At 49.4% G+C, this 16060-nt stretch overlaps 1 protein-coding gene across 2 annotated transcripts in view; it reads left to right on the plus strand.

The window, feature by feature from the left end:
• CADM1 (cell adhesion molecule 1) overlaps positions 1 to 16060 on the plus strand; it is a 137912-nt gene that overhangs the window by 104180 nt on the left and 17672 nt on the right. For both annotated transcript variants that reach the window (XM_051812349.1, XM_051812350.1), the window contains exons 6-8: positions 2227 to 2326; positions 5129 to 5301; positions 9087 to 9158. In XM_051812349.1, coding sequence (XP_051668309.1) covers positions 2227 to 2326; positions 5129 to 5301; positions 9087 to 9158 — 345 coding nt within the window. The remainder of the gene's footprint in view (positions 1 to 2226; positions 2327 to 5128; positions 5302 to 9086; positions 9159 to 16060) is intronic.

Consider the following 16060-nt stretch of genomic DNA (forward strand, 5'->3'; position numbering starts at 1 on the left):
ACGTTATACAGCCACAGATGTTGCTGCTGGAACGGGGCCCTTTTAACAGAGCGGTGGCAAACGGCTGGTCCAGGCTTTGGAACCGTCAGGGCTCTGCCCGTGTGCGCTGTAAATGTCACAGCCCCGCGCAGGAGCCGGGCTGGGGGTCCCACGGCGCTCGGCATTTCACAGAGCTGCTCTCCGAGTCCATAATCCGAGGGAAATACACTCGCTTCGTGCGAGGCAGGGTGTGAGCAGTGGAAGTAGAATTTAAGACTGTCGAAAGGCACGTCCTTAAACAAAGGGAAGAAAGACACCACCACCCCTCCAGATTGGTGGGTGAAATTTCTTTTTTTTGCATGCAATGAGCCTAATGCCAGCTGGTCCTCCAGAGTGCCCACCCATCCCTCTGAGTCCTTCAGGCTGGGGAAATGTTTTCCTAAGTGCCTGCTGTAATTCCTGCTGTGCTGGCAAGTCCCTGCTCGGGAGAGACGTTTGCTGTGATAACTGTTGGGAAGCTCTTGGCTTCACCAGTGTGGGTACATGTGCTGACAGACGCAGATTTCTGTTACAAGTGACACCTTGATGTTGCCCAGATCCAAATGGGACAGGTCCACATCGCTGCCACTGTTGGTTTAATGAAGCCTCTGGGGCTGGAAAGTGGCAGTGGAAGGGCTCACCTGGCTTGGTGGGAGCTCACAGAGTTGGCAGTTCCTTCTTCATACAGCAAGGAGTACAGTGTATTCCTCCTGATTTCCATAAGTAATTGTCAGTGGTAAACAACTCATTAGAAATACTAAAACTTAGCTAATGGAAAGGGGATGGGAGCAGCAGGAGAGGCAAACGGCAAAGGCAAGCACAGAGCTTCCTCACTGCATTCCCTGTGTGCTGGGTAAACTGGGAGGTTTCCTGCTCCTTCCACAGCATGACTATAACAGTATCAGTGCTCCTGGCATGGGCTGGTGGTGCTGCCGCAAAGCACATCGTGAGAGGGGAGCAGATGGCTGGGGGTGGGAATTGTGGACGGGAGTGGCTGAGCCCGAGCGCGGCGCTGGGGATGCGGCGGGTGATTTACCGGCTGCGGAAGGCTGGGCTGGACTCGTCCTCCCGTGCTCCTTGTGCAGTGCTGCTGCCACATCCCTGCCAGGGCTGGAGCACACTTTCCAGCACGCCAAGGCTGCCCCGTTTCCCATGGGATTGGGACTTGGCCTCGGGGCTGGTGACACCCCCCCAGCCCGCAGGGACACCCCAGTTCCAGAGCTGCGAGGAGCATCTGTAACGGGGATTAGTTGATGAAATGTTGTGGTGGAGTCATCTCGGGAGAGGATTTACTCATGTAGCTTATTCCATTACTGAAAATTATGAGAGTTTAAATTGGTTAAATCCTGACACGCAGGGTTTTTTTCCTAATCTCTATTATTCCATAGGAGGCATGTTAATGAGTTAAACACAGTTAATAAAATGCAGCCAGCCAATATTTTGGGTAGCAGTTACTCTCAAAGGAAATAGAAACATTTAAATGGTTTCAACCTTTATGCATACTGATTTTTTGCCTTCCTTTGTTCCTTACAGTTGAGTAAATTCCTGAAAAATATCTATGGCTTAATGGCACTTGTAGCCTTGAATTGATTTCCTGCGCTGATAACGTTTTAGCTACAGCTCAGATTGCGTTTTTAATCTCTGTTTCAGTTGTGGGAGGTAATGAATTTTTTAATTGTGGACTCTAGGTTTGCGGTTTGGCTCTTTTCTTTTTCCTGCAGGCTCTTACTAAAGTGTTTTTGAATTGGCTCCCTAACTATCCATGCTTTAATTCTCTGTTTGTTGTAGGATTTAGAGGAGCTTCGTCTGGACAAAATACAACATCCTGTTGTTTACGCAAAGGCAGCAGTGGCTGTGGCTCTGTTTGTGTATCTAACAAGCATCTCTTGTCCAGCCCAGCGTATTCACACCCGTGGGCTCCGGGTGCTGTGGTGCCAGAACCGCCCATACACCACAAAACCTGTCAGTTCCGGGCACCGCGGGTCTCTCCGGCTTCACCTCAGCGTGAAGGCAAACGAGTTCCTTTTAGCTTGAGCGAGTTCACAGATAAAGTGTGCAGCAAAATGTCTTTCCTGGGAAGTGCTGTGGTGGGATCCGAGGCGCCGCCAGTTTCACCTTCTCCTGCTGCGGGCACAGAGCGGGCGAGGGGGAGCGGCGGCGGCCCCGGCGTGACCGAGGGCTCACAGAGCGATGTTTTGTGTCCTGCAGATAAGCCTCAAGTGCGGGTTTCTCAGAATTATCCCTTGCAAGGCCTGACGAGAGAAGGGGAGCCGCTGGAGCTGACATGCACAGCCTTTGGAAAGCCACAGTAAGTTGGACCCTTCCCCGGGATGGTGCGGGGTGGCCGGCGATGACGGGGCGTCATCATCCCCGCTCTGCTGCAAAGACAATGTCCCAGAGTGAAGGAGAGACACTTCCTGCACCTGAGCATCTGCTGTGTGCTAAAGACATCTGGGTTTATTTGCATTTATCCCTGTGTACCTAATGGCCAAGGGATTTCCAATGGAAGAGCTCTTAGGAGAGTTCTTCCCGGCCACTGCACAGCAGCCCTCCAGTGCAGAAGGGAAAGGCTCCCAACTGGACACCTCTTCCCCCAGGGAATGGCTTGGGTGGCATTAATCTGCAATTAATCTTGGGTTCAGTTAATCTGCAAAAGCGAGGTCAGAGGCTGCTGCTGAGGCCCGTGGAGGTCACCACAGCACTGAGCCCTTGGGGAAGTGGGATGGATCCTCAGGTAAGGCAGTCCGTCCTTCTGCTTGTACTGACTGTGTGATGGTTTTCCTCCCTTTTGGTGCCCTGTGTGGTTTTTATGGAATTCAAGTTTTATTCTCTCTCCTCTTCTTGCCAAGCCCTTGAGGCTTTCTTAGACAGTTGAAGAAATTCATGCATTAGAAAAATCCTGGCAAGGGAGGGTAGATTTTCTCCCACACTTTCATTGCTGTTCTAATTTAAGTTTTGTCGGCTTTATTTTTTTTAAAATACTTTCTCTTCCACTTGGATTTATGGCTGTCAATTATTTACTATCCTTCTTTATTTTCATCATGTCCATAAGATCTCTGCAAACATCCCTGGGATCTGTCAGTGCCTCCTTGGTAGCGTGCCCAGAGCTGGGGCATCACAATGGGCATAGGGAGCTGGACCCCACCCAGCTCGGCCACACAGGCAGGGTGAGCACCCAGCACCGAGGAGGCTCAGGCTGCCCTCATCCTCCCTGGTAGCCTACCTCCCCTCCCACAGTATTTTCTTGATTCCCACTTCCCAGTTTCTTCTGTTTGGCACAAGGCCACTTCCTTCCCTGTCCATCAGAGACTGGCACGTCCCTGCTGAATTCCATTTAATAGCTATTCCCTGCTCAGAGCCTGCCAAGCCCCTTTGCATTCCTGCTCCCGTGGGTACCTGCAGTGCCTCCCATTTGCTATCAACTGGGAATCTCGTGAACAGGCTTCTCTACACTTTTTTCTTCCAGGCTATGAGTAAGACATTCCCATGTTAAATAGGACAGACACATCTCCCTGGCAGCCTCCACGGCACGTTACGTGATGCTGGTGATGTGCTGGGAATTGGCTTCTCTAGGTCACTTCATCTGGGTCTCCCAAAGCTAAGAAAATATACAGTAAAATAATGGGCTGGGTTTAGCTTCATGTTTTTAAGACAAAGAGATTTAATGAAATCTTTTACAGAGGTTTCAGAGGAAGGGGGAGGTTTCTCCAGTTAAATAAAATAACTTCTCTGCAAAATTTGGCAACATTAAATGTTGGCGGAGGGAAGCTCAGGGAAAAAAGACCAGGGAGGAGAAATTTCTATTTGGCATTAACAGAGGTATTTTGTTAGATTAGACACAACCCCCCAAGACTATGACAAAAGAGGGAGGATGCTGAAATGGTCACTTGTGGGGCATCCAGGGAAGCACAGCTCTGAGCAGGGGCTGCTGCATCATGTACCAGCTGGGAAACCTGGGGACTCTGCAGTGCAAAGAGCCTTTTGAAATCTACAGCCAGGAGCATCCAAACCCTTCCCACCCATATTGAGGTTAAACTGCATTTGGGCTCTCTCGGGAGCCTCTGCTGCCCACACCATGGCTCGTGTGCCGATGGTGCAGCAGCAAAGAAGAAATTAGAATCACAGAATATTCTGAGTTGGAAAGAACCCACAAAGATCATGCAGTCCAGCTCTTAAGTGAATGGCCTGTACAGGGATCAGACTCACAACCTTGGCATTATTAGCACCATGGCTGGGATGTTGAAGCTTCAAGAGCTTCTGTGTCATGGGAGTCACCTACCCTTTGGACCCTGGGAAAAACCCAAGCTGTAGGATACCTTTGGCAGCATGAGGTCCCACTTGGCACCCTTGGAGCCAGGTGGGCTGAGAGATGTGCTGCAGGAAATTCCCCTTTAAGAGCTCACTGTTGAGTGGCCTGAAGGATGCTGGATTTTTCTTTCTGGGGAAGAGCTGATCTGTCCCCTTACTGCTGCTTAAAGACATAATAATAACAACTTTAAAAAAAACCCCACGAACCAAAAAGACCCCCCTCAAGCCCCTCAGCACTCGTGTTCTTTACCAGCTCTAACAAACGAGGCTCATTTCATTCCCTGAACAATGCAGGCCCACTGCTCACAGGGGTTCCATCTGCCTGGGGGTGCAGGAAGGGGCTGCCAGGGGGGTTGGGGGAGAGGAGGGGGCTGGGACTCCCCCGCTGGCGTTACCAGGTCCATCACAGCGCTCGTGGAAGGGTTCAAATGTGACAAAATGGTACTTGTTCTGCTGTCCAGCTCTGCCCTCAGAGCACCCCGTGGATGCACACAGTCTGTAGCCTCAGAGCTTTCAGGTTTGCTGAGTAAGCGAATGATTAACCACTAATGAACTTTCTTCCTGCTTGCATTAGTGTTTTCAGAAAATTTAAGGTCTGGATACAGTTTCCTGTTGGGTTAAAATAAATTTAAATTGAGGAAGCCCGACAGCATCTGGGCTTGAGTAGTGCAAAAAAGTATGTGTTGTTTCTTTACAGTTTTTCTTGGTTTGGGCTTTCTGTCTGTGGATGAACTATTGAAGATGCCATCTTGACCATAGGAAAATAGTAATGTGACTGTTTCTTTTTCTCCCTCCTCTGTAGGCCTACGGACATGAGGTGGTTAAGAGTAGATGATGAGATGCCTCAACACGTTGTAGTGTCTGGTTCAAACCTTCTCATTAGTAACCTAAACAAAACAGATAATGGTACATACCGCTGTGAGGCTTCCAACGCGGTGGGGAAATCACATGCGGATTACATGCTGTTTGTATACGGTACGTGAGAAAAACCACCGTTCTTCTAGACTCGTTTACACGTGATTGCAACATGCCCTGCTCGGAAAGCTGTGACAGAACTTAACGTTTGCTTGGTGCCAGGTTTGCAGGCAGCTCCTGACGCCCCGACGCTGTGCCGGGCTGGGGCAGGGCTGGGAACCCCCGGGGGTGCTGTGGGGGCTCAGAGCCTGTCCCGGCTCCGGGACCTCCCTCCTCTGGAGCCGCCCTCGGGGCTGACCCTGGCACACCTCTGCTGTCAGGGAGAAGGAAAAGCCAGAGCAGGGGCATGGCAAGAGCTGTGCAGTTCTAGGACTTCTCCAATAATTCCTTGTCCTTTTGGTAATGCTTCCAGTGGCTTGAGCAATGGTCCAGAGGGTTCTGAGCCTTCCATTAGCAATTTAAATTACCAAGGAATCAGCCAGCGTTCCCAGACAATTACAAACCAGTAAATAAACTGGAAGAATGAGGTGCCTTAAGCCTGTCTGTGCAGCTGGGCAGCCACTAAAACATGCCTCAGCATCTTTTAAAGTGCTATTAAGTACCTGCTTTAATTCTTCGGTTCCTCTGCGTTACTTTGGCATTGCTGTAAACCTCGTGCTCCTGCCACGAGGCACTGCATGGAATGGAGATTCAGGAGGCACTCGCAGAGCAATTCCCTACTTTAATGATGAGCTGTTCCCTAGGCTACATATTTAAACTTTCTCTGTTAAGAGTGGTTGTGTGTGGCTGGGCTGAGCTCGTGGTGGGTGTTGGACTTCATGATCTTAAAGGTCTTTTCCAACCTGAACAATGCTACAGTTCCACTCAGATGGGACAGTAACTTTGAAGTTTGTTCTAAGCAGCAGCCACCTGAAGCTCTGCAGACCAGGCTCTCTAGTAGTTGCTCTGATCAAGTCAAACAGTAGAGAACCTCCCACACCTCTCCAAATGCCAGTTTTAAGCCCAGTCTTAAAAACTTGCCCAAAGACTTGAGATAATACCAAAGTGACAGCTTTCAGCTGACATAAAACTCACATGCCCCATCATACGGGTGGTTTTTCTGGTGTCTCTCACTCCACAGGACTCCAATTTACAAAATTAAGTCAGATATGCATTTATGATTGATAATTTGCATGCTCACAATATATAAAAAACCCCTTGTTTACATCAGTGTTTAAAGAAACAAGCAGTGTTGTAGAGAGGAAAGCAGTTGGAATAGGGCACAGGCAGTCCCCCGTGAGATGAAAGCCACAAAAGCTGCAGCCATAAAGCAGCTGTGGGGCAGGAGGTTTCCCTCCTTATGTGGTTCTACATACCCGTCCTAGGCCAAGGGAGGGCTGGATGAACCTCCCCAGGTTACTCACCTGGAGTTTAGAGCTTGTGGTAACTCTTGCATGTGGTAATTACTCTGCACTTTGGATGAGGTCAAGAATACACAGCACAGAACTTCCTCAGGGCTGCTCCCTCTTGGGATTAAATCCACGGGAGGAGACCCAAGACAGCATTACTTTGAAGGAGATGCAAGTTCCCAGGGGATGGAGACCTATGGGCTGTAGCTCAGGCTTCTGGCAGACGTGTTGGCTGCATAGGAGAGGGCTGCTCGTGGGCAGAGAAGGGTTTAGCTCTCCATCACCTCCGGTTCCTGCATGTTTGGGAGCATCCCGGTAGGATCTGGCACTTTGGACAGCATAAGGAATCCTTTTAACCCTTAATTTAAAAGGAAGAAATCTGAAGTGGGGGAGGGAGTGGTTGGGCTGTGGTCATCAGCTGAAGCCTCCTGGCACAGAGCCCAGCTCGAGCTGCTGCTGAGGGGAGGTTCAGCGTGCTGATCTCACCCCTCCCAGTGATGGAGCACCTATGCCTCCAGCCCTTGACTCCCTTCCCCACCTCCAGCAGCAAATTCCACAGAAGCACTGGGCTCTGTGTCTGTGCAGCCACGTCTCTGTGGGTGCTGTGTGAGTGTCAGGGGGAGGATGTGCCTCACCAGGGCCAGCTCTGGCCACTCATCCATGCAGAGCTCCCCAGGTCACCTTAGTGTGGAACTGTGGAGTTACAGACACTCCACACCCAGGGTGTCACAGAACAGGGTCTGGCACAGCTCCAGGAGGGTCAGGGTTCAGGTAGTCCTATTCCAAAGGGACACCTCTGCAGGTCAGTGATTTGAAATGCAAGCGGCTTCCAGCAGCCACTGCTGAGCTGTGCCCAACGCCTTCGCAGCTGCCCGCGTGGGGTGGGGATGTCTAAACACATCACACATGCTGAAGGCGTGTTTATGTCTAAAATTCATGCTTTTCTCCCTGTGGGCAGACACATTTGATAGAAACTTTCAGCACCATTAGCACACCAGCTTGTTATTTTGCTTTTATGGAGGAAGAGCCCGCGGCACAGCCTGTCCCGTGCCGGTGGGTGTGTGTCCAGGGGCTCTTCCCATTGTGCCTTAGCTGTGAGGGTCCCCACCACTCCTGAGTTGCTGTATGGATCAGGAGCAAGTGAGAAGCGCCCTGCCATAAGCACAGGGGCTGGGGTCCTTGGGATGCAGGGAAGGACAGTGACAGCTCATAACATAGCGAGCTCTGAGGTGACGTTCCTTAACTTTCGGGAAGCTGGGTGAAATATAATAAAGAAGTAGCATATAATTAAAGTTCAGATATCTTAATTAGGGGATCTGAGAGAGCTCACTCGGAGATAAAAGAGTAGCAGATGTATTAGTGAGGAATAGTTGACGTGCTACGGAGGAAACCTAAAATCAAAAGCCCATGAAAGGTTTCATGCTCTATTATTGCCGAATGAATCCATAGTTCAAAGTCTTCCTGACTACTTAGCACATTCAGTTTGATCATCTAGGCATTGATACATATTTTTTCTTTTACATCTTCTCACATCTACCTTCTCCTGCCCGATAGTTTTGATGAGGATGTGCCCCTGTATGTAACATCAATACCACAAAGAGCAGCAGGGTTTGAATCTCAACAGGTCTGGTCCGTCTGAGAAATGGTCACAGAGAGAAACATCTCATTAACGATGCCCTAGTAGCAAAAACAAGAGTGTGCAACTGATATTGTCAGAAAAATATTGACTTTTTTTTAATTAAAAGACCTTGGTGGAATTCCTCATACCTGGACATAGATATTCAGTGATGATGTTGTCATTTCTCTGCATTCATTCCCATCTTTGAAGTAGTTTTTAACATCCTGCTGCCGTGTGTTCATAGAGGAAGAGCAGTGGGGTTCACGGCCCTGGGAAGACAGTGAGATCTGTTCATGTGCTGTTAATGTTTAGACTGTGAAGCACAGCAGGGCCCCTCACACAACCCTCCCACCTGAATTTGCAAATGTATCCGTAGACAACCACCAAAGCACCACCGTGTCTCTCCTTGTATGTGCAAACTGTTCTTTTTGTTGTGGAAAGCGTGCAGTTTATTTTCCTTATGCCTCTCCCATTCCATTTCTCTCTCTCATTGACTAATTTATGCTGGGTTTTATTTATTTTTTTTAGCACTGTAGAAGGCAGAAAGGGGGAGAGGTTGGGGCCAGGTTCTCCAGCCGGAGCAGGCGTGGGCGCAGCTCCCAAGCACAGCGGTGTGGAGAATCTGCCCCCACTGTCCCTGCAGGTGGAGAATCTGACCCCCCTGTCCCCTGCAGCTGCCGGGCTCTCCCCCTGGGATTTAGCCAAGGAAAGGCCCCCAACCCCTGCCCTGCTTCTTAGCGTCCTTGTTTTCCTCTGATCACGATTGACCACTGTTGTGTTCTGCTTGTTTTTTTTCTTAATTTGCTTTTTTATTATTTTCCTTTTTATATTTTATCCAGATCCCCCCACAACTATCCCTCCTCCCACAACAACCACCACCACTACCACCACCATCCCTACCACCATCACAGGTACGGTACCTTCATAACCATTGGAAATGTCCTGAATGTTTATTGTCTTTTATGTATATAAGCAGAGCATGAAGCCTGGGGAAAAACAACAAACCATTGCAGTATTTTTTCCCCCTCAAACACGCCCATGGCACAGGCCCTGGTCTGGCAGCTCCACGTGTTGGACGGTCCTTGCCGTGGGTGTTTCTGAAATGCGGGAATTGTCATGGCAGGAAGAGCAATTAATTCAGTTACCAGTATTAATTCAGTGGGTACTTCACATGCAGGATGCAAACAGCCTTAGAGCTCACTTAACATGGGCAGTCGTTTCAGCCTCCACCCCATCAGTATCAATTTCTGAGCAATTTATAGCAGAAAGTTTGATCTTCAGCAGTTTAATTCGCCTGATGTGACTCGAGATGTTTTTTCTCATGCCAGGGTGTTGGTCTCTCTCTGTGATAAGCCTCTCCCTCACTCTCCCAGAAAAGGGAATTCCACCAGTTGTTTTTATTGAGTGAGCGCCGTCCATTGGCCCCTTTTTGAGGAGCTGCCTTTCAGCTTGTGAGATTTTTCCCTGTCTTGCGAGAAAAGATGAATAAAAACAACCAGCAAGATCATGACACCTCTCTCTGACACATCCTCATACCTCCTCACCAGACCCGACTCCTCACTCATCAGGAAAACCTTTCTGATTTATTTGTAACCATTCACATTGTCATTTCTCTGACCTTTCCTATTCCAACCGCTGCTTTTGCTTTTTCTTGCTGCTTCTTGTGGGTTGTTTTGGTTTGGGTTTTTTTTTTTGAGGCAGAGGTGACAAACGGCAGGTGAGGATGGACCATTGAATAGCTAATGGCACAACGTTTACTGTTGCTGTAAACCATCCCCTGTGTAAATGCCTTCACGTTTTATTTGCTTTTATGACACCGCTCAGCTGACTCTCACCGTCCTGCCCGGGGCGTTCCGTGGCTTCTTTCCTTTCGAGGTTTTTTGCACCCAAGGCGGGCCCCGCAGGCGAAGCCTCTCTCCCAACGTGCCTTAACACGCGCCGGCATCAACCATCGCTCTGCCAGACCTCGCCACGCTCTGCTTCCTCCCTGCAGGTGCTTACCCAGCTCCAGGCACCCCACTTTGGATGCTTGGGACGCTCTGCCGTGAACCACCCTCCTGTTTTCCGTGGTTTTAATTTCTAGACTTTAACCAGCTTTCGTTTCAGAGGAGGTTGGAGCTTTCTCAGAGCCTCCCTAAGAGCCCTTTGCAGAGAAGCTCGGCCCGTGTGTCTCCACACGCTGCTCGTGGATGTGTACACAAGTTTCTTTGGTCTGACGGTAATTGCTCGTGCTTTCAGTGAATTTTGGAAGGCTAAAAGGAACGGTGTGTCTTGATGCTTGGATAACCCCTTAAGTTAATCTCTGTGCCTGCAAAAGTTAACGACTGTCCTTTTCCTGGGAACTGGGTTGTTATCAGCCTGTGGTTTTAGGGATTGTTCCAGCACTGCCTTCCCAAGCCCACGCTGTCCTCACCTGCCCTCACCTGCTGTGTCAGGCTTCCAAGTCACGGTTGGTTTTCACAACGAATAGTGGTTTGGTGATTTGCTCTCGTGCTGCAAGTGCTGCAGCTGGTCTGTGGATGTTCAGTAGGGCTCTCCTCTGCGGTAGTTTTCCAGGTCTTTCTTATTGCAAATGAGAAGGGGAGGGTGGTGGCGGTTCTTGCAGTTGGAAGTGGCTGTGTCATCAGCCTGACAGAGGTCCCCCGGGGTCAGGAGCGCGGGGCTGTCCGACGTCATTCTCTCCCCTTTGTTTGCAGTGGTGGAGGATCTCAGACTCTGTTGGCAGAACCCAGTGTGTCTCCATCGCCTCCTTGATGCCTTTCTATGTTGGCTCTGAACTGCTGAGGAGGCTGGAAATGTAATGAAAATGTGATATTGCTCCCTGATTCCAGCAGTTCCTGCTTGCGATATGCCGGAAGAAGATTAATGCTGATAAGAGAAGTTTTTTTTTTCTTCCCTGTCACTGAATCTTCTTGATGTGTGTCTTCCCATCCTCTACCTGTGAGTTCAGTATGCTTTTCCCACACAGAGCAGCCAACACTTCACCTCCCTCCATCATGCAGAGATGTGTATGTGTGTCTTCTCCAGCCAGCACCCAGGCAGAGCGGAGTGGCACTGACTTCTGCCCTTCAGTAGTTAAGAGACTTTGTAGCTGGAAAAAATGAGGTCAAATTAACATAATCTCTAGAATTACATAGCAGAGTAGTGTCAGAACACTTTTTAAAGCCTCAGGAGACAGCTGATACCTTAATTCCCATCCTCACCCAAACACTGCGCTGTTCTTCCTGTGTGACAGAGGAGCAGTGGGAGCCAACAGGATGTTCCCTGAACCACTGGCAATCCAGGCATATGGGGCCAGCCTGGTGGAATCTGATCCTTAGGATAAGGGGGGCATGAAATCTATTTTATTTTACCTTATTCCCCCCTAGTTCTAGTAAAATCCTGACCCAGTTCATGTCCCCTGAAGCCATGTAGTAGTTCTGAAAAGCAGCAGTCTTGCTTTAATTTAGTAAAACAGGGAGAGACTGCACTGAAGCAGTTTCTAGCAAGTGCCCATAGAAAATTCTGCCCTTGGAAGTTGTCCTTTTGATTTATTGGTGCAGGGAGGTTCTGGGGGAGCTCTTGGAAAGCTGACCTGATGCTTTCTTCAGCGAAGGACAAGCTGAGCAGTGGTGAAGTTTCCAAACACTGCGACCTTTAGAGCTTTCCCTCTGTCACTTCAGTGTAGGTGCTTGAAAAGATTTTCTGCATGACAGCTTGATCTTTTCCATGTATCCTCCAGTGCCATTGATATTCCGGCCATCCTTTGGTGTTTCAGCCGTTATCACTGCTGAGCCCTTTTTTATCAGTTCAAATTGTCCTTGTGGCTTTCTTCATTAAGATGTACAATACGATACAGCAGAGCAAACGGCATCATTTGAATTACCCTGGAGTCGCTCCTTGAAATGCTGGGCTTGGACAGCTGTTGTTTCCTGGGAGATAAAGGTCCTTAATCACAGCCCAGTCCTCATCTCGGAGCACAGCACGGAGCATTTGCCTTTCCCAGCCCCCTCGCTGCCTCCTGGCCCACCTGGCACATCCACCTCCAGGGATCCAGGGCACCATTTGCAGGTGCAGATTTGCATTTCCCGTGCTTTCTCCGCAGGTGGATCACACAGGTGTCTTGGCAGCACTTTTGGTGGAGATCTGGGGGTGTGACACGTGTGCAGGTTGCCAGTGTTTCCAGCCGTGCAGTGGGTGCTGCTGACCCTGCAGAGCCCCTGCTCTCCATCCTTTGCAGCAGCGTTAGCAACAAGCTGGGGGCTCCCAGTGTCCTTCCTGGAATGTCAGGTTAGAGTGTATCTTAAACCCCACTGATCCCTTGGAGTAGTGTGTGTTTATGTCTTTCAGGGGGCCGTAACATTGTGGGCAGTGGTTTTAGCTTGAGAATTCCCGGAGATGCTCCAGTCTCTCCAGTGAACACATCTGGAAAGCACCAAGCCTGTGCTGTGTAAGCACTCTGAGTTCCTTCCTGAGGCTGAGCATTTGTACAAGCAGCAGCAAGCTCTGTTTGGTTTGGAGGTGTGCAGGAGCCAGCGAGCTGGGAATTGATGCTGAGTTGGGATATCAGCTCTTAAGCTTGGTCCTTGTGAGAGTGCTGCAGGTGGGGACATGGAATTTAATTGTAAAAGAGAAACACATTTGCTCCCCAGTCAGATCAGAGATGGATGATGGTGGTCAGCTTCAGCCTGGTGGTCTGGGCTCTTCCATAGCCTCCCACCTTTCCAGGGGTCTGCAGTGCCCACCCTGCAAACAGGGAGATGAGCACATGGGCAGGAGCTGCCAGGGCTCCCAGTTTGCTGTCAGCTTTCCTGGTCTGCTGTCGGGTTGTGACATGTTCAGGTGCTTGATACCACCGTGCAGGGACGCAGCCCAGGGATTTGTTCCCCCAAATTATTTATTATTTAACTTTCACTTTACGTTGAAGCTTCTGCCTGTCCCTGGTAAAATGTCAAGTTCATTTAAAGATGATTCTCTGCTCTTCTGACATTTTCATCCAGAATGTGCCTGCATTAAAGGGGCTAAAGGCAGAGCTGACAGGTCTGGGACAGGAAATAAAAGGAAATAAAATTCAGTCTTTTGGGGCCCACATCCAGCTAGTAGTAGACAGGTACTGTCATACCTGGCCTTACCCGCAGTGACACAGCATAAGCAGTGCCCAAACCATCATCTTGCTTGGCACAAGCGTGAGACTGAGGCTTGTGCAAGCCTGGGATTGAAATCAAACCAAAATCTAGCCAAATCTGTATGGAGAAACATGCAGAAGCATGGCCGGAGCCACAGCGCTCATTTCAGACTGCTTTTGTTGTGATCACACACCGTCCGTGCAGATCGTGATGAGTTCTGTGGAACATCTGCTCTGCAAATCAAGCTGTCTCCAGGGCACGTTGCAGCCCCGAGCTGGGGGGGCTTTGGAATGCAAAGGTTGTCCCCGTCCGTCCTTCTGAGGAGCACGTGGTGAGGGAGAGGGTGGACGTGGTGTGGGATGTGATGTCTCTGCTGGTGTCCCGCAGGAGTTCCATGGGAACTCCAGGAAGGGGTTTGTAGGGCTTTTCACTCTCCCCGGGGACCTGAACTAAAGCAGGAATCCCATTTGCAGCACTGCAGGCTGGTCCCTCAGGCTGCTGCGAAGACAGCAACGTGCAGGAATTCAAACTCACCCTGGTCAGCACGTGTGAAGTAGTCTGGAAAATCGGGAAGAATAAGAGTTCCACGCGTCAGGGATCAGATTGGCTTTTGGTTTCAGTTCAGAAAGCAATTTAAAAAGCAATATATTGAGTAGATATCTACACTTGCTAAAGCCTTTTTAAATTTAAAAGGCAGCAGCGTGTTTTTGCTGTTATTTTGTGGATGTGCTGCTGTAATTCTCAGTGTGCTCCTCAGCACCAAATGCCTCCGCAAGGCTGCAGCACTGCAGCTCCAGCATTCAACTGGGGGAATTTAATTTTGCTGCTGGGCTTTTAATATTCCTCCATCGTGCTGTTTCTGTTTGAGGCTGTGGACTAATTATGGCCGGGTTTAAAGGGCCCGGTCTGTCACGCTCTGCAAACAGTTTGAAGTTGGAGAGAATCCATTTGAGAAAATGAGGAGGCTCAGCGATGGAGCTTGTAACTGAGGGAAATATTGCCCAGATTGCCTCCACACAGTGATTTTATAAGTATGTGTGTGTGCTTGTGTAGCTGCCTGATGAGGTGGTGAGTGCCTGGAGCGTGGGTGTCGTCCGAGTTGTCTTTGCTGGCAGCTTCCACCGTCGTGTCGCAGGACGATGTGTGTTGGTGTCTTCATTCATCGTGGGCAGTGCTAAACAGAAATCCCAATACAGTGAAATTTGCAGCTTTGGAGGGGCCGGTGGTTCTTCCCTTGGGTACCCTCTGTAGCTATAAAGTAGGCCTCTGGGGAGCTTGTGTACACGGAGATTTTGGAAGGCCATGGCATTGTGTGGCTTCTCCCCAAACAGCACATTTTGTTCTCTTCTTGATTGGTGTCAGGAAGAGAAGGTTTGCTCTTAGGATAGAATGTCTCCTGTAGAGCTGAGTCTCTTTAGTTATGTGCTTTCTACGTCCTGGCTTTGCCACACCTGGTAAACCAGCCCGTTCTTCATCACCGAGTTTCCATATTAAATTACAGACATTAACCTGGGATGATCGTGTGGCTGCTCTGCACACTGATGGCAAGGGACTAGAACTGTGCTTTTTGGTGATGGCAAAGCCTTTCCTTGGCTTTATTCAACATTGGTTAGGTCAGGAATGTCTGAAAGACTTCTTGTTGGTCAGTATTTGAGGAGAACAGATGTTTTTTGTTATAGGACATGGGGCAGAGGGCTGGTCCCTGGGGTGCTGTCTGCCTGCTCTGGCATGGAAGAGTGGCTGTTCTTGAAAGCAAAGCAGAAGCTGATGGCTCATACCTGGGATTCAGGAAAGCACATTCAAAGTTAGCCAGTCCAACTTAAAGTTAGGGGTTGTCTGTGCAGCAGCACTGTAGGGCCAGAGTGTTCCTTCCTGGCTGAGGAGGGACAGCAGTGGGGCTGGGACACACATGGATGTACAGGAGTGCACTGGTTTGGTACCAAAGCACCAGTGACAGTTTTCCTCTCCTTTGCCACACCACTGCAGTAGTGTGCCTGTGTTGGGGCGTTCCTCTCTTTAATACAAGATTATTCCCCTTCGGAACACTGGTGTGTGCAGTCCTTCTGCTCAAAGAAGACTCTGGGATTGAACAGGACTCCCTGAAAGCTCACTCTAAACTTTAACCGGTCTGTGTTTCCTATTGCAACCATCCAAACCATTTGCTAATCATAACTTTGTCATTCCAGCTGCAGCCAACATGTTGTTTGACTTGGATATTTGTTCGCACTTACAACCGCTTGAGAACTTTATTTTGTGCAACCTGTTGGTCTCTGTCCCCGGACAGGGAAGCGAGATGCACTGTCCAGTTTGCACTGTTTCTTGACTAATATCTCTTCCAGCACGTCAATACAAGTTGGCTTCCAGCAGATTCTCTATTTAATGTAAAAGCTGATGTAACTTTTTTTTGTTTCAGGAAGACAGTAAATTGAGACTATTTATAGATGCCATCTCAGGAATTAATACTCAGTTTTACCCCTTCTGAACAACAACTTCCCCCCCACCTCCACCACCATTTCCCCCTCCACCATTTGCTTGGTTAAAAGGAGGCATCATTTGGGGATTGCTGCCCAAAACCAAAGCAAAGCCCTGCTCTTGGTCTCCTCATGACTTTGGAAGGGTTCCCTTGCAGCCCCCAGAGCTCCTGCAGGAGAACAAGGGCCAGTCTCTTAGAGGGTGCCTCAGATTTGGTTGCCAAGATGAGAACAGTC

This window comes from Manacus candei, unplaced genomic scaffold (genome assembly GCF_025592945.1).
Source record: "Manacus candei isolate 608988 ecotype Guabito, Panama unplaced genomic scaffold, ASM2559294v1 h1tg000086l, whole genome shotgun sequence".
NCBI lineage: Eukaryota > Metazoa > Chordata > Aves > Passeriformes > Pipridae > Manacus > Manacus candei.